The 21,533-nt window shown below is 44.5% G+C and overlaps 1 protein-coding gene across 2 annotated transcripts in view; it reads left to right on the forward strand.

The window, feature by feature from the left end:
• Positions 1-21,533, forward strand: part of Txnrd3 (thioredoxin reductase 3) — a 37,185-nt gene that overhangs the window by 11,996 nt on the left and 3,656 nt on the right. For both annotated transcript variants that reach the window (XM_027954472.3, XM_071605877.1), the window contains exons 4-13: positions 609-713; positions 1,006-1,078; positions 2,193-2,312; positions 4,024-4,166; positions 5,502-5,617; positions 7,768-7,993; positions 9,136-9,228; positions 16,361-16,437; positions 17,282-17,438; positions 19,799-19,906. In XM_027954472.3, coding sequence (XP_027810273.3) covers positions 609-713; positions 1,006-1,078; positions 2,193-2,312; positions 4,024-4,166; positions 5,502-5,617; positions 7,768-7,993; positions 9,136-9,228; positions 16,361-16,437; positions 17,282-17,438; positions 19,799-19,906 — 1,218 coding nt within the window. The remainder of the gene's footprint in view (positions 1-608; positions 714-1,005; positions 1,079-2,192; positions 2,313-4,023; positions 4,167-5,501; positions 5,618-7,767; positions 7,994-9,135; positions 9,229-16,360; positions 16,438-17,281; positions 17,439-19,798; positions 19,907-21,533) is intronic.

Here is a 21,533-nt window from a genome sequence, read left to right on the forward strand (position 1 = left end):
TTTTGTATAGGAAGTTCACAAGTATAGCTATAAAATTTAGACAGATGTATAAGAAATCAAGAAAAAATTGCTGGTAATTGTAACAGTTGTTTTTAAAACAAAGACTGGAACAGACCGGGCATGGTGGTGCCTGCCAGTTACCCTAGTGGATCAGGAGGCTGAGGCAGGAGGATTGCAAGTTAGAGGCCAGCCTCAGCAACTTAGCAAGGCCCTGTCTCAAAAATAAAAAGGGATGTGGATGTGGCTCCATGGTTAAGCACCCCTGGGTTCAGTCCCCAGTACCAAAAAAGAGAGAGACAGACACATTAGCACAGAGAAACAAGGATCTTGAAAAGTGATGCTTGGTTATTCCACTGCACTTGACCCCATCTGCCATACAGACAAGGCCACAGCCCTCTTGGCCATTTGACATGTGCTGCCTATCTGGTAGTAGGTCACAACACACATTCTAACCACTTGGACTCTACTTGACCAACACGCAGAGAAATGGGCAGTCCTGCCTTGGGTGAATCGTAGGCCTGTTGGCCCTGAGATTGTCTGTGGGTGTGAGCACACAGCTCTGGATCGTGAAGTCACGCAGTGTTCCTTCTCCTCCTGCTCAAACACAGGCACATCACAGCGGGCTGTTACAGAAGCTCCTACAGGAAGGCTCGGCAAACGATTATGATCTCATTGTCATTGGTGGTGGTTCTGGTGGCCTCTCGTGTGCAAAGGTACGAACACAAACAAACAAACAAAAAAAAAAAAAACAAGGTGCTCTTGGAGGTGATCTTTCCTGGCCATTGACATAAGCATCTCGTCTGCTAATTGTTTTAAACAAAAATATTTAATGTTAACATCACAATCTTAAGCTTTTATTTTATCAGCCATTTTCATTCAGGGAAAAGACCATGTTATCCCAGAAAAACAGACTGTTTTTATTTGGGGGATGAGAGAATTTTTCTTTACTTGATTTTACTTCTTGAACTTTAAATATAGTTGTTGTTGTTGTTACTGTTTTTGTAGGAAGCAGCCATTTTGGGAAAGAAAGTCATGGTCCTGGACTTTGTGGTCCCTTCCCCTCAGGGCACATCCTGGGGTAAGCTGTGTGTTCTCTGATCTTTCCATGCATCGTTTTATACGTGTGACGCCTCTTAGTCCCACAGGAAGCTCAAGAGCTGAAGTAGTCCCTTCCATAATCGAGGAGGCCAAGTCTCAGGTCATCGGTCATCGGTGGTGACAGTGCAAAGATAGATTGAGGGAAATTTTGCAAATTGAAAAAAATTCCTCCCACTTTAATGTTTACCCAGTGACTACAGTGTGTGATCTATGGCCTGGTCACCTGAGTTGCCATAAACATTTTTGTGGGTGTTTCTGCACCAATGTCATAATTGAGTTGAGTGGCCACACAATAAGTCAGTGGCATTAGGATCCATGGTCATCACAGCTTAGTTAAGTAAGGGACACGATATGGTCCCCGCCCTAGGACTGGGTGCTGTAGGCAGAGTGGTCACCTGCCAGGTTAGTTTTCCTCTCTGTCAAACAGAGCACATAGGCTTTGTGCTGGGTGTTTTCTGTCTATACCGTGTGCTCCTTCCGTCTCTGCCCTGCTCTGTGCCCAGAGGACGGATCAGTTGGTGGCCTGGCCCTCTGGCTTCTGGTCAGGGTTGGCCAGTTTGCTGTAATGAGGGACAGCAGAGCAGAGTGGAGCTGGGGTCCTTATGGCTCTGGCTCCTCCATGCCAGTCACTGGGGCTGCCTTCCTTCTTCCCGGAAGGAAGGTGGGTGACACTCTCTGGGTCAAGCACTCACTCGGTCTTCCTGCCCTGCACACGGACTGCTTTCCTGGTTAGGGTGCTGTGCTGTTCCTTCTTGCTCTTCCAGCCCACATCTTGTAATAACTTCTTTATGAACATTCTAGAATTTTCTAGAACCCTGATGCTAAAATGCAAAAGTCACTTTTAACATTGAAGCTGGCTCAGAACCTTTCAGCCTACAGTTTCACATAGTGAAACAAGGGAGCTTGTTTCTCCTTCTGATATTCTTGTGGTGTGCATGCAGTTGTGTCTTCCTCTCTTGTTCTCTCTCCCTCTCTCTTTGCCTTCTCTTGTTTCTGTTCAGTTCTGCGTGTTTTAATAACACTGTGCAGGTGTTATTTGAAATCACACACACACACACACTCGCACCCACACCCCCTGTTCCTTTCTTTCCCAGGCCTTGGTGGCACTTGTGTGAATGTTGGCTGTATTCCTAAGAAACTGATGCACCAGGCTGCCCTTCTAGGACAGGCCTTGCGGGACTCAAGGAAATTTGGCTGGGAGTATAACCAACAGGGTGAGTAATGATTTATGAAATGTAGATGGGGAGGGAAAAGATGTAGGTTTCTTAGATATGTGCTATTTTTATAGTTGAGCTTGAAAATCATTTGATAAGCATTTATTAGAAGCCACACTCCTGTCATCTCAGCAGCTCAGGTGGCTGAGACAGGAGGATTGCAAGATGGAGGCCAGCCTCAGCAACTTAGTGAGGCCCTGAGCAACTTGGTGAGACCTTGACTCTAAATAAAAATGTTAAAAGGCTGGGGACAGGACTCAGGGGTTAAGTGTCCCTGGGTTCAGTCTCTGGTACCAAAAAAAAAAAAAAAAAATCCCACTGTGTACGAGGCAGATACAGTGACTGTAGAGATGGCTCCACTCTTGTGGTCCTCCTGCCTAGGGAGGGAGCTGTTTTAGCACTAGCAATTCCAGGCCCTTAGCCAAATGGGAAGATTAATGATCACTGTTTTCAGAATTTGTTCAAGCATGAGGAAATTAGAATAGTATCAGTAGTTGTTTGAGTTTGATCTATTACTCTGATACCATTTTCTGTTTTATCGGTTGTTATGTTGTCTTTTGGTTAATGAAAGGTGAGAAACAAATTCATCCATAACCACTTATTGGCTGGGCAGATAGGAGGACACTGGAGTTCCTGCACGGAATTCTGTTGGATGAGATGGTCCAGGAGATCCGTTGTGTGCACTCGAATTGACTGGGCTGGTGTGCACATTGACTTGAGGGGCACCTGATGCAGCTTTGAGGTCGGGGAGAGTTTAGACGCTTTTCTGGGACAAGGTGACCCTTGATCCACAGAGAAAAGGAACATGAAGGACAGCAGCAGCTATGAAGATGTGCTAAGACACAGCCCAGACAAAACATGGATCAGGAGCAGGTGGGGTAAAGAACAGGCACGTGATGTTGGGAGAAATCAGATTAGAGAGGTCAGCATGTCAGAGGCCCTGAAGTGCTGTCATAAGGAGTTGATTTTACCCCCAGTTAATACAGCCATCGAGGAGTTCATTCAGCAGGAGAGGAGCATGCACTACAGTTTGGATGCTTGATCCCTCTGATGTCACCAAGGCAAAAAAGAAATTGGATAGGGAGGCAAGAAATGACAAAGACCTGAGCAAAGACTGAAGTCTGGCTGGAGTGCAGGGGTGGGTTCAGAGATGTTGAGCCTGTGGGACTGACTACATATGGTGACCAGCTGACTGTGTGCTGTGCTCTCCATCATGGCTGAGTGTCAGAGTATCTGGTGGAGTTTCTAAAAAGATAAAAATGACTTGTCTTTATCCTGAGAGATTCTGATCCAGTTGATGTGGGCATATGTCTACTTTTTTTTTATACTGGAGATTGAACTCAGGGGCACATAACCACTGGGCCCCATCCCCAGCCCTTTTTCATATTTTATTTAGAGACAGGGTCTCTGAATTGCTTAGGGCCTCACCAAGTTGCTGAGGCTGGCCTCGAACTCGCAATCCTCCTGCCTCAGCCTCCTCAGCTGCTGGGATGACAGGCGTGAACCACCACACCTGCTCCCTCAATTTTCTTTTTGGAACTCTGCTTCTTGCATGTGCTTTGTAATATAAGATAGGAAGAGAGATGGAAGTTGCCAATTTTCTTCTGTCAACGTTTGATTTTTAAAGCAATAGCTGGTAGTTCTCGCATGGCTGTATGTAATTCACCGTTAAGCGTCAAGGTCACTTTGGGCCTTCACCTGGTCGTTTCAGTGAAGCACAACTGGAGCACCCTGACAGAGGCCATTCAGAACCACATCGGCTCTCTCAACTGGAGCTACAGGTTGTCGCTGAGGGAAAAGGGAGTGACCTATGTCAATGCCTACGGGGAATTTGTGGACCATCATAAAATCAAGGTACTTTCTGAATTTCTTGTCCTTCTCTTGGCCTTTCCTTAATCCTGCTCACACTTGCCTTAAACTCACACAGAGGCCTGTTCTTGGCTGTGTTTGTTGATTATGTGTCTGCGCAAATTGAAAGAAATCGCTTTTCCAAGAGCTCTTAATTTAAAATTATTATTTGCCTTTGATTCTATCGACATCTTAACAGAAAGTGTTCAGACCAGAGAGTTCAAAGTTCAAAAGACTAGAAAGATCAACATTTTAGCAGTGGAATCCTTTCTAAAAGTGAAACCTTACCTAAAAGTCTCTATATGTTATCATAAAAGCATTGGTAAAAGCAATATCATTTAAAATGCAATAATATATATCATACACATATATTAATATAATGTCTCTATATATGACATTATGTGTAACATGTATTATTATATTTAATATAGTATGTAACATTATTTTATATTTTTATATTTTTTGCACAAGGAAAACGAGATCATTTTGATGAGCACAGAGGTTTTCACTAGAGTTAGGATCAGTAGCCAGGTCTCACCCTCCGCATCCGCTTTATTCCACACTTGGCCTTGATGACACAGTGTGAAGTCAGGTGTTACCTCAGAAGGATCTGGGCCGAGGTGGCTCTTAAAACCTTAACTTGGGGACCTAGTGGGGACCCCAGAGGTAGCACACGTGCCCAGCCTGCTTGAGGCGCAGGATTTCACCCCCAGCACCAGGCACCAGGTTAAAAGGCAAACTTCCATGACTGATCTGAATCGTATCATTCACAGGAAACACTGTAGAAATGCAGCGTCAGTTTTATTTCTCAAATAATAATAATATGCCTGGTGCAGGTGGTTGAACAGCTGTTTAGTCAGGTTTTTTGCTGCTGTGACTAAAAGACCAGATCAGATCAGTTTTAGGGGAGGACAAGTGGACGTGGGGCCTAGGGGTCACAGGTCGCAGTCCACAGACGGCGGCTCTCGGTTTCACTTCACCACTGCACCCCCAGCCCTGCCGTCCCCCTCCTCTCACTTCTGGCCACTTGCTGTCCCCCAGGCCCCGGCCCTCGCAGGCCTGCGTGCTGTCCTGGTCCTGTGCACGGCTCTCAATCGACCCTCCCTGGGCACCTCATGCCTCCTTTGAAGCCACCCTGGGCTGGTTTCCTCATGGCTTCCCAGCCCCCTGTGCCCTTGATCGTGCCTGTTCTGTGAAGGCGGCTCTCGTCCGCGGTGCCCACCTCGCTGGACCGTGGTTCATCCTGGTGAGCCAGGCGCCCTGGTCTGGGTGGCGCCCGTCTTGTGCAGTGTACTGTCCAGTGTGTGCAGTAAGTCAGGTGTGCTTTCCTTCTTTCCCAAGGCAACCAATAAAAAAGGACAGGAAAGTTATTTTTCTGCTTCAAAGTTTGTCATAGCAACCGGTGAAAGGCCACGGTACTTGGGCATCCAAGGCGATAAAGAACACTGCATTACGAGGTAAGAGTAAATGGATGGTTTTAAACTGAAAAATTGCCTCGTGTCTGTGTTTCCAGCTTGCTCACTCTCTATCTTATTGCACGAAAGATTTGGATTGGTAACAAAAGTACAGGCAAGGCAGGAAGCTAAGTCAAGTGATAAGACAGACAAAATAAGATCAAGTAAACAGTGTCAGGGTAAAACTTACACCCAAAATATGCTGGGCTGCTCCGTGATTGCTGGGAATGGCGGAGGAATTTGGTTGTAAGCTTCAGACAAACAAGTACAATTAGCGTCAGGGTTTAGTGTGAGAGGGTCAGTGGAAGCCGATGGTCAGGAGCCACACGGCCCCCTCCGCATTTGCAATGGCAGGTTCCTGTGGGTCAGCACCGGAGGTGCTGCAGGCTGCTGTCCATGGCTGCAGACTTGTCTGGGCGGGCTGCCGTAGGAGAGCAGCTGTTGACTGGGGGGTAGGTCAGTGGTCCAGTAACTGTCCAGTCTGCCCAAGGCCCATCCCCAGAAGTACAAGGCAGGTAGGTAGGCAGGTGGGTAGACAGACAGATGGACTGATGGACTACTAGACAGATAGACTGATATAGACTGATAGACTAGGAAGATAGAGTGAGTGATAGATGGATAGACAGATAGATAGACAGATGGACTGATAGACTACTAGAGAGAATTTTTTTTAAATTTATTTATTTTAATATTTATTTTTCAGTTTTCGGCGGACACAACATCTTTGTTTGTATGTGGTGCTGAGGATCGAACCCGGGCTGCATGCATGCCAGGCGAGCGCGCTACCGCTTGAGCCACATCCCCAGCCCCGTAGACTATTAGGTAGATAGACTGATAGACAGATGGACTGATAGACTACTAGATAGATAGACTCAGATATGGAATGATAGACTACTAGGAAGATAGAGAGATAGACTGATAGATAGATGGATAGATAGACAGATGGACTGATAGGCTACTAGATAGATAGACATAGGCAGACAGACAGATGGACTGATACACTACTAGATACTGATACATAGATAGATGGATAGACAGATACACAGACAGATGGACTGATAGACTACTAGATAGGTAGACATACGATGAAATGATAGACTACTAGGAGGATAGAGAGATACACTGATAGATGGATAGACAGACAGATGGACTGATAGACTACTAGATAGATAGACAGACAGACAGATGGACTGATAGACTACTAGATAGATAGATAAATGGACTGATGCACTACTAGATAGACAGACAGATGGACTGATAGACTACTACATAGATAGACTGATAGATATAGACAGATATAGACTGGTAGATGGATAGACAGATACACAAGACAGATGGACTGATAGACTACTAGATAGATGGACTAATAGATAGACAGATGGACTGATAGACTACTAGATAGATGGACTAATAGATAGACAGATGGACTGATAGACTACTAGATAAACTGATAGATATAGACTGTAGACTATGAGAGAGATAGACTGATAGATAGATGGATTGATAGACTACTAGATAGATAGATAGATGGACTGATAGACTGTTAGATAGATATTGACTGATAGAGTATTAAACAGACTCTTAGATAGATATAGACTAATAGACTATTAGATAGATAGATTGATAGACGGATAGATAGATACATAGATGAATGGACTGATAGACTACTAAATAGATACACACGATAGATAGGTAGGTAGGTAGATAGATAGATAGATAGGTAGGTAGGTAGGTAGGTAGGTAGATAGATAGATAGATAGATAGATATGGAGGGGGGAGGGAAAAGGAGAGAAACGCATTTCTGTTGCACTGTTATTCAGGCGACCACACAGTACACACTGGATGTGTGCACACGTACACGCGCCCCCCACACACCCACTGCCAAAACAACCAACCATTTTCTTTTCAGTGCAGTCTAATATTTCCTATCTTTGTTTTTTAAATCCTTTACTTGTGATCTCATTTGATGTTGAATAAAGCTGAGTGTCCCCCTCCCATCCCCCCACGGGAGGCTCAGACACAGACACCCAGGCTGTTTCCTGTTGTGTCCTTCCATCCAGGTCCCACAATGCGCTTGGGCCAGCCCAGGTCATCATGCACTGAAACTTCAGGACCTTGCTTCACCTTCTCTCTCTTCCCATTTCTGTTTTCAGTGACGACCTGTTCTCTCTGCCTTACTGCCCCGGCAAGACCTTAGTGGTGGGTGCCTCTTACGTCGCCCTGGAGTGCGCAGGCTTTCTTGTGGGCTTTGGCTTAGAAGTGACAGTTATGGTGCGTTCAATCCTTCTTCGCGGCTTTGATCAAGAGATGGCAGAGAAAGTGGGTTCCTACATGGAGAGACATGGCGTTAAGTTCTTGAGGAAATTCGTCCCTGTGAAGGTGAGTCTGCATGGCACTTGGATCCCTTTCTGTTCTCAATCTCGCTTTAACTGTTTAATTTTACCCCTTCTCACTTTATTTCATTAAATAAATTACTCTGCACTTAAATAGTGTTGCGAATACTGAACCCACCCCCCAAAAAACCACGAAACTGGTCTCACTTGTCCTTGCTCTTACACTGGAGAAGGTGTCCTAGATCTTCTCGAAGGCTCTTTCATGGACATCCGTCTCCAGCAGGTCCCATCTTTAATAAGCCCTGCACACCTGCTTGGGTCCCCATTTCCCCTTTTCTCTTTACAGAAAGAGCTTCTCTGCCTGCTGTTTGCAATTTCTTGCCTCCTTTACACACTTAGTTGACTCCCACCTGCTTGGTGAAGCTGCTTGTTGGGAGACCCAGTGGTCACATCTCTATGCTCACCTTACTGGGCCTCCTGACAGCCTGTGGGGAAGGTGACATTCCTTTTGTGTGACATTCCTCTGGTTTGAAGGGCTCTCCTTCCTGCCTTCTGTGGCTCCACGGTCTGTGGTTTGGTTTTACTTTATGTGGTACTGGGGTTTGAACCCAGGACTTCGCCCAGGGTGGGCCAGCGCTCTACCACTCAGCTACACACCCAGTGTCCACTCAGCCTGTGGATCCAGCATCCTGTTTTTCAACCCTGGCTTCTCTGCATTTTTTTTTTTTAACCTGGGTGGTCTTCTGGCTGCTCTTAGGTTTTAGTCATTTACATGCTAATGACTCAGATTGGTAGCTCCCAATCCCTGCACTCATTCCTAACAGCTGCCTGCTGGGGGTCACCACTTGGATCCCTCCAAAGCATCTGGGATTTAAGAAGACAAAGTTAGAGGATCTCTGCCTTTTCCTCCTAGACCCTGCGATCTTCCTGCCCATCTTGGTACTCAGGAAGTGGCCCAGGGTCAGCTCATTCAGCCAACCACGCCTGGGATCCTACCTTCATTTCTTATTCATGCTGCCTCTAATCTCAGCTAGTTCATTGCACCCTCCCACATGGAGCTCACTGACAGAGTTCCTTTCTGTCTCTTTGCTTGGTCCCTGGAGTTCCCCGCCACCCCCCCACCCTTGGATTCACTGGTTAGCTTCCTGTTACCTTCCATGGACTCACAACACCACTGATCCCTGCCAGATTCAGCAGCTGGAGAGAGGCTCACCTGGAAAGCTGAAAGTATGGGCCAAATCCACTGAAGGACCGGAAACCATCGAGGAGGTGTACAACACAGTGAGTATACTTATAGGAGCAATGACTGCTTGAATATGTTCATAAATCACCAGAGGCGAACCAGGGGAAGACGGCACTGTGATTCATGTTTTTTAATTCTTCATAAGAGTGGAACAGGGCTGGGGATAGAGCTCAGTTGGGAGAGTGCTTACCTCGCATGCGCAAGGCCCTGGGTTCAGTCCCCAGCACCACAGAATAGATAAATTAAATAAAGGGATTGTGTCCACCTACAACTAGAAAAGATTTTTTTTTAAATGAGTGGAATAAATATGGACCATCGTGGGGGCTGCTCACATTTGAGTTTTCAATGACACACGGACAGTATATGTCATTGTAACAGCACAGAACAAACTCTTTTTTAAAAGATTTTTATTTGTGTATTTATATTTTGTAGTTGCCAATGGAGAGCATGCCTTTATTTTATTTGTTTATTTTGATGCAGTGCTAAGGACCGAACCCAGTGCCTCACAAATGCTAGGTAGGCACTCTGCCACTGAGCCCCAGCCCCAACCCCAGAACAAAACTCTTGAAGCTCTATACCCAAATGTTCTTGTTGCTAACTCCTGGGGAATTAGATATTGTATATATATCTTCATTTTCAAATTTTGGCAGTAGACACTGAATGTATTCTATTATTAAAATAATAAAAAAAATTTTTTCTTGGAGCTGTGGCTCAGTGGTAGAGCGCTTGCCTAGCACGTGCAAGGTACTGGGTTCGATCCTCAGCACCACATTAAAAATAAACAAATAAAATAAAGATATTGTGTCCAACTACAACTAAGAAAATATTTTTAAAATTTTTTTTCTTAAGAATAAACAATACAAAATTCTGAAACACTTTGGCTTGCTTATGCAAGATTTTAGATGCTGGTAATTCTTTCAGCTGTACATTTATGTTTTATGAGCTCTTATATACAAAATTTTTTAGCTTAAAAAAGTAAACATAACATAGAAAGGATCACAAAATACATTAAAAAATGAAAAAAATAGAGGCTTTGATTAGGATTACATTGGCTGCATTAGAATACTCCTTCGGGAGTATTCAGTCTAACAATCATTCATGGACGGGGAATATCGGTCATAGATCTTCTTTAATGACTCCCAACAAAGTTAATAAATTTCTATTAAATTAATTTTATTATTTTATTAACTGTATTTTATTTCTATTAAATTTAATTATTGTTCCTTTGTTATTTTAAACTAGTTCTAGGGAGATCAAGAGAACATCTGTTAGATTTATTCCTACTTACATATTTATGTGTAGCTGCAAATGGTATTTTTTTAATATCGTCACTTATTGCTGGTATGTAGAAATGGTGATTTTTGTGTTGAGAGTTCATATTCAGGCATCTTGCTAAACTCTCATTTAATAATTTATCCTTAGGTTATTTTAGGTTTCCTGTGTACGAGTTCATATTATCTGTGAATAAGAGCATATTTAAGTTCCTATTATCTGCTTTCTACTCTAATACTTGCCCTCCTGCCTGAGCGCTCGAGCGAGGACCCCCGAGGACCCCCCAGTAGGCCTTTATGGGGATCAGCAACATTCTTGCCTTGTTCTCTGTATTCCGTGTTTCATCACAAAGACGTGATGTTTTCTGTAGGGTTTGAGTAGAGCATCCAGTTCAAGACATTCTTTCCTATTTTTTGTTTGCTGTTGGTTTTTTCTGTTCTGTTTCACCTGTCACAGTTTGGATATGAGGTGTCCCCCAAGACGTGCAGGTGGAAGCCTTGGTGGACTCGCCCATTCAGAGATTGGCTGAACAGATTCTTGGGAGATGCTGGGAACTGGAGGTGGGGAAACCCATTGGAGGGAGGGTCTTGGGGGCTGCCCTTTGAGACTCTCTTGTTCCTGACCGCTCTCTCTCTGCTTCTTGGCTGCCAAGAGGGGGAGACCTTGGCTCTGCCACAGCTCTCAAATGTGCTCTGCCTCACCCCAGGCCTTAGCAATGGAGCCGCCGACCACAGACTGAGACTCTGAACTGTGAGCCAAAGAACATCTTTCCTCCTCAAAGTTGCTTTTCTAGGTATTTTGTCAAGTGATGCAAAGCTGACTAAAATATCTTAAGATTAGGAATGGACCTGCAGTTGTAATAGTGGCTGATGGTCTTTTGAGTCTTTAATCTCCGTGGCCTTGATGTTCTAAAGTCTAGTCAGCTCTACATTGCTGGAATCAACCCCACTTGGTTAGGCTAGATTGGGTTATTTCGAATTTTTTGCATCTGTATTTAAGAATCATATTGGCATATGATTTTCCTTTCACTACTGAACTTTTTTATAGTTAGGTGTCAAGGTTTTCAGAGCCCATAAAAGGAGTCGGAGTATGTTTCTTTCTTTCCTGTTTCTGGAAACCTCTATGTGATATTAGAATGGGTTTTTATGTTTGATGGAGTTCTCTGATGTTGCCATATGAGTCTAGAATTTTCTAGGAGACATATTTCAACACTGATTCTGTTTCTTTCATGATCAAAGAATTTTTTAAAATGTTCCATTTTTCTTTCTTGAGTTACTCTCAATATGTTATATTTTTCTAGGAATTAGTCCCTTTTATCTAAGTTTCCAAATATGTCAGTATAAAGTTGTTCACGATATCTAATTTTTAAAAGCTATTGATGTTTGAAGTGGGGTGTAATTTCCATGTAAAAATGCACACATCTTAATTGGGCATGGTGGCACATGCCCATAATCCCAGCAGCTTGGGAGGCTGAGGCAGGAGGATCGCGAGTTCAAAGCCAGCCTCAGCAATGACGAGGTGTTAAGCAACTCAGTGAGACCCTGTCTCTAAATGCAACACAGAATCAGGCTGGGGATGTGGCTCAGTGGTTGAGGGCCCCTGAGTTCAATCCCCAGAATCCCCTCCTCCCCCCAAAAATGCACACATCTTAGGTACACAGGCTAATTGGTTTGGACAGGGGTGGGTGTTCATGCCATCCACACCCCTTCAAAGGCAGCAAAACATGACCGTGAGTCCAGAGACCTCCTGTTCCTTCCAGTCCCCAACCCTGGGCAACCACTGTTCTGATTCTGTTACCACAGGCTACCTCTGCCCATTCTCAATTCCCCATAAAGGGAATCAGACACTGTGTACTCTGCTCTTCAGTATATGGTACTCATTCAGGTTGATGTTTGTGCACTCGGTAGTTAGTTCTCTTACTGTATGGCTTGGACGAGTTTCATTCTTTGCCTGTGTTGGGACACCTGTGTTCTTTTCATCTTAGGCTGTTATGATTACAACTATTATGAATATTTCTTGTTTAAAATTTTGTGGGCCAGGCATGGTGGCACATTCCTGTAATCCCAGCGGCTCAGGAGGCTGAGGTAGGAGGATTGCAAGTGGAGGCCAGCCTCAGCAACTTAGCAAGGCCCTAAGCAACTCAGTGAGACCCTGTCTCTAAATAAAATATAAAAAAGGACTAGGGACGGGGCTCAGGGATTAAGCACCCCTGGGTTCAATCCCCAGTATCAAAAGAACAAAAAACAAAAAAACCCTTTTTGTGGCCATATAATAATTTCTCTTGGATAAATATCTAGGAATGGCATGGCTTGATCATAGGATATTTCCATATTTAACTTTATGAATTTTTAAAATTTTTTTCAGTGCAGGGATGAACCCAGGGCTTATGTTGCAATGGAAGCGCTCAGCACTTCCAGCCAGATAGTATCATTTTGTATTTGTATCAGCCACGTGCAGGGCCTGGGGGTGTGATATGCTTACCAATCTCTGATGTCGTCTGGCTTCCATTTTAGCCATTCTGGTGGATGGGTGGTGGAATCTTGCTGTTTTTTTCAAGAATATTTTTATTAGTTGTTGATGGACCTTCATTTTATTTACTTATACGTGGTGCTGAGAATCAGACCCAGTGCCTCACACATGCTAGGCAGGCGCTGGACCACCGAGCCCCAGCCCCAGCCCTGGCTGTGGCTTTAATTTGCATCTTTGTGATAACTAACCATGTGCAGCAGTCTTTCATGTTGGACATTCATATATCTTCCCTTATGAAGTGTCCACTCAAGTCTTTGGCCATTTGTGTTGGATGACTTGAATCCTTGTTCTTATATCTGACGAGCCCTGTAAAGATCTTGAGTATCTATTCCTTCTTCAGATACATGTAGTAGGAGTTTTTTCTTCTCATCTGTGACTTGCCTATTTATTTTTAATAGGGCCTTTTGATGAGCAGTGGTTTTAAAATTTTTATGAAACCCAGTTTCTCTCTTTTTTCTTGTACGGTTAGTGCTTCTGCAGTTCTGAGAAATCTTCTCTTCCCCCAAAGGTCATGAAGCTCTCCCTGTGCTTTGCTTCTGAAGCTTTATAGTTTTCTCTTCTAAAATATAAAACTGCAGCCCTCCTTGAACTAATTTTTATGTATGGCGTGATGGAAGGATTGAGCTGCTTTTTCTTCCTTATCTGGTACCATTTGTCCAAAACTCTTCCCTTTCTCTCTTGAATTATCTTGGTGCCTCGGTTGAAGTCATTTGACCATTCAACTGGGGGATCTCTCTGCACTCTTTACTCTGACCCCAGACCGTGTGTCTTGGTGATCCTTTCCCTGGGACCGCATGGGTCAGATTACCGATCCTTTACAGTTACTTTCAGATCAGGTAGAGGAAGAACTCCAATTTTGCTTATGGCCTTTACATTTCCCTATGCTTTGAAAACAGATTTTCCCCAACTTCGAAAATAGTCTGCTTGGATTTTCATTGAGGTTGTGTTTATTTTATAGATCAGGTTGGAAGCACTGACTTGCTTTGTTCTGTGGGTGCTGGGGATGGAACCCAGGGCCTCATGCATGCTAAGCATGTGCTCTGCCACTGAGCCCCCCTCCCCACCCTGGATGAAATGCCATCTTAACAGTGTCTGTTTTTCCAGTGCACACACCTCACGTATCTTTGCATTTGTTTCTCTTCATGATGCTTCATCATTGTGTTCTAGAGGTCTTTCACATGCAAAACTTCTTCCAGAATTTCATGATTTTTAAACTAGTATAAATGGTATTTTTAAAATTTTCATTTTCAATGGGGACTTATTGACCTTGTAGCCACTTAGGATGCATGTCTACAAGTAAAAACAGTTTGTATATTCCTTTCCAATCTGCAAGGTTTTTGCCTGTTTCTTTCCTCGTTGCAGGGGCTAAGAACCTCTAGGCCAGAGTTAACTAGGAGTTATGAGAATTTCCTGTGTGGTTCCCAATCTAGGAGTGAAGCATTCAGTCTTTCGTCATTGCTAGGAGGTGACCTGTAAGTTTTTTTAACACGTGCCTTTCATATTCAATTGAGGAACTTTCTAAAAATTCTTTTTTTTTTTCCTAAAAATTCTTCATGTGCTAAGAATTTTGTTTGGATGATGGGGTGTTGAATTTCGTCAAATGATTTTCCTGCAGCTATTAAGATGATCATTGTTTTCTTCTTGATCCTGTTAAGAGGATGAATTATACTGACAGATTTTATATGTCAAATTTGCAGTTTGAGGACAGATTCCCCTTGGTCATGAGAGCCTTTTTATATGTTTCTGTATTCAGTTTGCTAACATTTTGTGAAGGATTTTATATCTATGTTCATGAAGAGTAGGGACTTGGGATTTTCTTTTCTTTTAATGTCCTTATCTGTTTTGGTTTTGATTTTGCAGTCATGGGGGTAGAACCCATGGCTGTACCCCTGAACGGTGTCCCTGGCACTTTTTATCTTTTATTTAGAGTGAGGGTCTCACTGAGTTGTCCAGACTGACCTCCATCATGGTGACATATTAGTATAATTTCTTACTTAAGCATTCTGAAGACTCGAAGCAGAGATGCCACCTGGGTCTGGAGTTAATTTTTTGGACCTTTATAAATTGTAAATTCATTGTTTTATATTAGTTTGCTAGGTCAATGAGTGGCTTGGATCTCAAATGTCCCAGAAAACCTCATGTGTTAAAGGCTTGGTTCCTAGCTTGGCGCTATTAGAAGGTGGTAGAACCTTGAGGTGGCGGAGCCTCGTGGAAGGAAGTTAGGTCACTATGAACATGCCCTTAGAGGGACACTTCCTGTTTCTCTTTTTGCTTCCTGGCCACCATGAGGTAAACAGGCCCCCTTCACGATGTTGTCCCTCAATGATGAAGTGGCCTACCAGAGACCCAGAGTGACAGGCCGAGTGATCATGAAGTGAAACCTCTGAAACTGCCAGCCAAAATAAACCTTTCCTCCTGTTAAGTCATCTATCTCGGGTATTTGTCAAGTAATGGAAAGCACAGGCCATAGTACCCCAAATCTACAAACTGGCGTAATCAACATATATTTATTTTATCACAATTCCAGAGATGGGAAGTTCAAGGTCAAGTAGTCATGAGATGTGTTTTCTCTTGTGTTTCTCCTTGGCTTGCAGATGGCTGCCTTCTTATTGTGTCCTCTCCTCTATTTGAGAGTTTTCTGTATCCTAAGCTCCTCTTCCTCTAAGGGCATTACTCACACTGGATTAAGATTGTGTTAGTCAGCTTTCCGTTACTGTAACAGGATTCCTGAGATAATTCAACTTAAAAGGGACAAAAGTTTCTTTTGGCTTAGTGTTTTGGAAGTTTCACTACATGGTCTCTTGACCCCCTTACCTTTGTGCCTACGACCAGGTAGGACATCATGGCAGCTGCATATGGTGGAAGAGGCTGCTCACCTCATGGTGATCAGGGAGCAGCAAGAGTGGAAGAAGAGACCAAAGTCCTACGATTCCCTTGGAGGGCACATCCCCACCTCTCAGAGGCTCTACCACCTCTCAGTGGGGCCAGAGGCTGGGGACCAAGCCTTTAACACAAGGGCCTTTGGGAGACCCTGGTCCAAACCATAGTAAGGACCAACCTGTGTGACCTTATTTTACCTTAATTACTACTTTAGAGGCCCTATCTCCAAATACCGCCACAGTACTAAGTACTAAGGTACTTGGATAAGACTTCAGCATGTGGACACAGTTCACTCATGACCTGGGCTTATCAGATTTCTGTGTGTAAGATTAACAGGTTGTACTTTCAAGAACTCTTTCACCTAAGCCAACACTAGACTGACTGGCAGAGATGGCTCATAATATTTCATTATTGTCCTTTTAATGTCTGAAGAACTTTTAGCAATGTGCCCGTTATGATAATTTTTTTTTTCTTCTTCTTCCAAATAAGGTCCTGCTAGCCATTGGCCGTGACTCCTGTACAAGGAAATTAGGCTTGGAGAAGATTGGTGTCAAAATCAATGAGAAGTAAGTACATGGGGTCGCGGCCCTGTTACCACACAAAGCAAAGCTGGCTGTAGGTCACCTCTTAGCATTGCTAAGATATGAATTTTTGGAGGGGGTGGTACTGAGGATTGAACTCAGGGGCACTCAACCCCTGAGCCCCCTCCCCAGCCCTATCTTGTATTTTATTTAGAGACAGGGTCTCACTGAGTTGCTTAGGGCCTCACTTTGACTGAGGCTGGCTTTGAACTCATGATCCTCCTGCCTCAGCCTGCTAAGATAAAAACTTTTAATGTTTTAAATTTATCTCACAATATGTACCACGGCTGCTCTGTATTGATTTCTTCATCAATCAAGTTCTCTTTTTTTTTTTTTTTAAGATGGACACAATATCTTTATCTTGTTTACTTATTTTTGTGTGGTACTGAGGCTCGGACCCAGGGCCTGTCATGTGTGAAGCAAGCGCTCTGCCACTGAGCCCCAGCCCAACCAGTTACTCAGATCGCTGTCTTAAAGAGTTCAGGCACTCAACAACAATTTAAAAATAAATGGAGACGTTCACCTAAAAATCGTGATTTTGAGTGGATTTTTATGTTCTTGGTCAGGGAAGGAGAAGAATTCCAGAGCTCTGAGTCTGCCTGTGGGGGACGTCTGGAGACAGCCACAGTGTCTGAGCTGAGCAGTGCATGGCTTGACCAGAGACATTCTTCTTAGGATTTGAAACCGCTAACCTTATAGATTATTGATAACCCGAGGTGCTTGGGTTCCTAGCTGGAAGACTTTCCTCTCTGTGTTTTTGGAATATTCTTTTTCAGCCCATAACATGGTCAGTCACTATATCTATTTTTTCCTTTCCAAACACTACTAGGAATGGCAAGATCCCAGTGAATGATATGGAACAGACCAACGTGCCCCACGTCTATGCCATCGGCGACGTTTTGGAGGGCAGACCAGAGCTGACTCCTGTAGCCATCCAGGCAGGCAAGCTGCTAGCTCGCAGGCTCTTTGGGGCCTCGTCAGAAAAAGTAAGTTTCCTGCAATCCCAGCGCCTTGGGAGGCTGGAGGCAAAAGGCTCACCCCAAGTTCAAGGCCAGTCTTAGTAACTTGGTGAGACCCTAAACAACTTGTGGAGACCCGGTCTCAACTAAATAAAAAGGGCTAAAGATGTAGCCCAGGGGTAAAATGGCCCAGGATCAAATCCCTAGTTCCCAAAAGGTAAGCTTCTTCCTAATGTCAGTTTCTTATTATCATCCTGTGTGTGTGTGTGTTTTGCTGGGGATTGAGTCCCAGGCCTCGTGCCTGCCAGGCACCTGCTCTACCATCCAACATCACCCCAGCCCTGAGGTAATATCTTGATCAAAGTTTTGATTTAAAAAATGAGTATGAATAACTGATAACTTGGGCTGGGCTGCGGCTCAGCGGTAGAGCGCTCGCCTAGCACGTGTGAGGCCCAGGGTTCGATCCTCAGCACCACATACAACAATAAATAGATAAAGTAAAGGTATTGTGTCCAACTACAACTAAAAAATAAATACCAAAAATAAATAAACAAGCTATTATGTCCAGAAATAAGTAAATGACCGATAACCTGTGTGCTTGTTTTCCAAGTGAAGGGTTCCTCAGGGATATGACTGGCAGTTGACTTACTATGTAATAATTATCGTAAGCAAGTATTTTCTGAGTTTCCACTATGCACAAGGCGTTTTCTGGGTGATGCACAGATTACTGTGGTTCCAGCCCCCGGGGCCTAGCAGGGGGGTGGAGGTCCTGAGTCAGGCACCGATGACTCATAAGACAGGATGTGGTCAGGTGCCAGGGGCTGAATCGGTTGCATGAACTTGGCCTCAGCGCCTCAGGTTCATCCCAGGTAAAGCCAGTGGTGGGAACCCACCTTCCATCCTGTGATCACGTGTCCCGGATCGTCTTTGTAGGCTGAGTCATTCACAGAGGAAGCAGGGCCTCTGCTGGGAGGTAGGTGGGCCACTCAGACGAGAGCGGGCAGGTGTGCAGTGCTCTGTGCGCTGGGGACTCGGGGAACAGAGCCTCACCTGGGCAGATGCCCCCGCGTTAGGAGCGACCAGGGAGGTGTCAGCAGTGCTAAAGGTGCTGTCCCACCCAAAGATCCATCCCAGCCATGGGACACGCAGCAATGTCGGGTGTCCATGTGCAGAAAGTTGGGGACAGGGGAGTACAGTTGGGGACAGGGCAGTGCAGTGGGGATAGATAAGCGAGTACAGTTGGGGATAGACAGGGGAGCACATTGGGAAGGAGACTGGAAAATTAATATGGAGCCAGATCATCACAAACCCTGGAAGTTCAGTAGTGAGTCGGTGAGGCCTTCCCTGGGCAGTGGGGAGCCCTCAGAGACCTTGTTTCCCCCCGCCTTTCATTTAGATAGATGCCAAGCCACAGAGAGAACAGCGAGCAGCCACCCGTCATAAGCCTGTCCCCCAGGCCACGGTTACTAATTTGCCATGTGGGCTGTCCCCTCCTCCCAGCCAGCCGTGCCTCCTGAGGTCCCTCCTGTCTGCCAGCAGCGCCCACTCTTCTCTCAACCTGATAAGGGCTCTAAAGATGGTTCTTTAGATGGTACTTCAGAGATGGCCACCCTCCACTGGCCTTCGTGAGGTGTTAGCACTGAGGCTGGCCGCTCCTAACGCGGGGGCATCTCTCTCTCTCTCTCTCTCTCTCTCTCACACACACACACACACACACACACACACACACACCCCATCTCCCCTGGATGGTTGGGGACAGTCACTCCAACACTGCGGAGCTGCCTGTTTGCCTGGCCTCTCTGTGGCACGTGCAATGGTCAATAGAGGTCTCAGCTTCTAGTGCAATAGCACAGTTCAAGGTCATCTGGATAAATGCTCCTGGAGAGCACAGGGGGTAGAAAAAACTGAACATTTTGGAGAACTCTTTTTTTTTATTCTTAAGTTGACAATGGGCCTTTATTTTAGTTTTATTCATTTATTTCCTCGCGGAGCTGAGAATGGAACCCAGTACTTCACATGGGAGATGGGCACTCTTACCCACTGAGCCACAGCCCCAGCCCTGGACAGTGACTTTTTAGGAACAACTGAGAAGTGCCCACCTCTGCCCCTGCCTCTCTGTTTTCATCCTTCCAAGTCTGGGCTTTGGGAGAGTGAGTCCTGTTCATGGTGGCCACCCGTGTGTGGTCTGTGCCCTGAGCCGGGGGCTCATGTTTGTCCTCAAGCAGTGTGACATAGAACGTCTCTGAAGTTGTCGATGTTGTAAGGATCAGTTACTTTTAACTAGACTCACTGATTATCCTTTTATAAATATTCGCACTGATTATCCTTTTATGAATTTTTGCTGAAAAAAGTGTCACCAAGTAGGACTCTAATTGCTTATCTTTCAGTGTGATTATATGAGCGTTCCAACTGCCGTGTTCACACCTCTGGAATATGGCTGCTGTGGACTGTCAGAAGAAAAAGCTATTGAAGTGTATAAAAAAGAGAATCTAGAAGTAAGATTGTGTTTTATTATTTCCTTTTTAAAGAATTTCCCTCCTAATGAACCATTTATCTTCACAGTCACTTTTTATTTTATTTCACAAGTTGCTACGGTGGTTTTATGGTAGGAAATCATATCCCTATTTGGAGGCAAATTAGAATTTAATTTAAACTTTCTAGCAAACTAATAAGAATACAACTGAGGCAAGAAGGGAGCAGAAGGTGTATGTTAGGACATTTGAGTTACAAGTATCAAATTTGCAATTTGAGCAAGCTTGCACAGTGAAGTGCAAGGTCATCTTGAGATCTCTGGGGAGCCAGGCGGCAGTGGTGCAGGCTCGTAATCTTAGCGGCTTGGGAGGCTGAGGCAGGAGGATCACAAGTTCAGTGCCATCCTCAGCAAAAGTGAGGCCCTAAGCAACTCAGTAAGACCCTGTCTCTAAATAAAATACAAAATAGGGCTGGGGATGGGGCTCAGTGGTCAAGTGCCACAGGGTTCAATCTCCACTACCAAAAATAAAAAATTAAAAAATAAGTGAAAAAAATCCCAAACTTAAGCCTGTCATCCCAGCGACTTGGGAGGCTGAGGCAAGAGAATTGCAAGTTGGAGGCCAGCCTCAGTAACTCAGTGAGGCCTTGAGCAACTTAGTGAGACCTTGTCTCAAAACATAAAAAAAAGTGGTGCTGGGGATGTAGCTCAGCATCCCTAGCACTAAATAATAATGATGATGATGATCATCATCATCATCATCATCTTTATAGTGTTATTTTAGATTTGCATTTTGTATTTACATGTTTATAAGAATGAGCCATCCTGTTAGGTGAACTTTAAGTTGGGTTGTAGAAGATTGATGACCATAATTATGGATTTAACAGTTTTAAAACTGTTTGCAGTCAGTTAGAAATTAAGGTAGAAAGGCAGACAGTGAGCAGGCGGATGTGGACAGAAAGCCACACCCCGGGTAGAAGGAAGAGTGCATCAGAAACAAGGTGTCCAACTTTGGGGGCTTACTTTTAGGTATTTCCCCTCAGGCCTACTGCAAATCAATTCACCTATTTTATTTACTTAGTTTTTCCATTTTGACAGAAGCCAAAATCTGACCTGATTGTGGGTTTGTTTTTTTTTTGGTACCAGGGATTGGACTCAGGGGCCCTCGACCACTAAGCCCCATCCCCAGCCCTGTTTGTATTTTATTTAGAGACAGGGGTTTAGCACCTGGCTTTTGCTGAGGGTGGCTTTGAACTCGATCCTCCTGCCTCAGCCTGAGCCACTGGGATGACAGCGCCGACTCTATTTGTGTTTTTAATTCCTTATGGAAGCATTTGGGAAGCCTCCAACATAGTAATCAGAAAAATTCAAAAGAAAACATCCCTGTTACTAAATAAGGTCTTAACCTAAAGATTGAAATAGCATACCTTCTTCTAGGAGAAACTGATTGACACAGACATGCCCTACATTTAAGTTACTGATCCTTGTCCCCAAGACACACAGAGAAAGCTAGTCATGCCCAGCGGACGGGGTCCCAGGCTGACCTCGGGCTTCTTCATAACAACATGCTGTGCTAAAGGCACGAGTGGTGTCTGTGAACTTTTGAGGGCAAAGTGGAGACTTTAAAGACCCGTCCAGGATGGTGTGTCATC

Source organism: Marmota flaviventris, chromosome 20 (assembly GCF_047511675.1).
Source record: "Marmota flaviventris isolate mMarFla1 chromosome 20, mMarFla1.hap1, whole genome shotgun sequence".
NCBI lineage: Eukaryota > Metazoa > Chordata > Mammalia > Rodentia > Sciuridae > Marmota > Marmota flaviventris.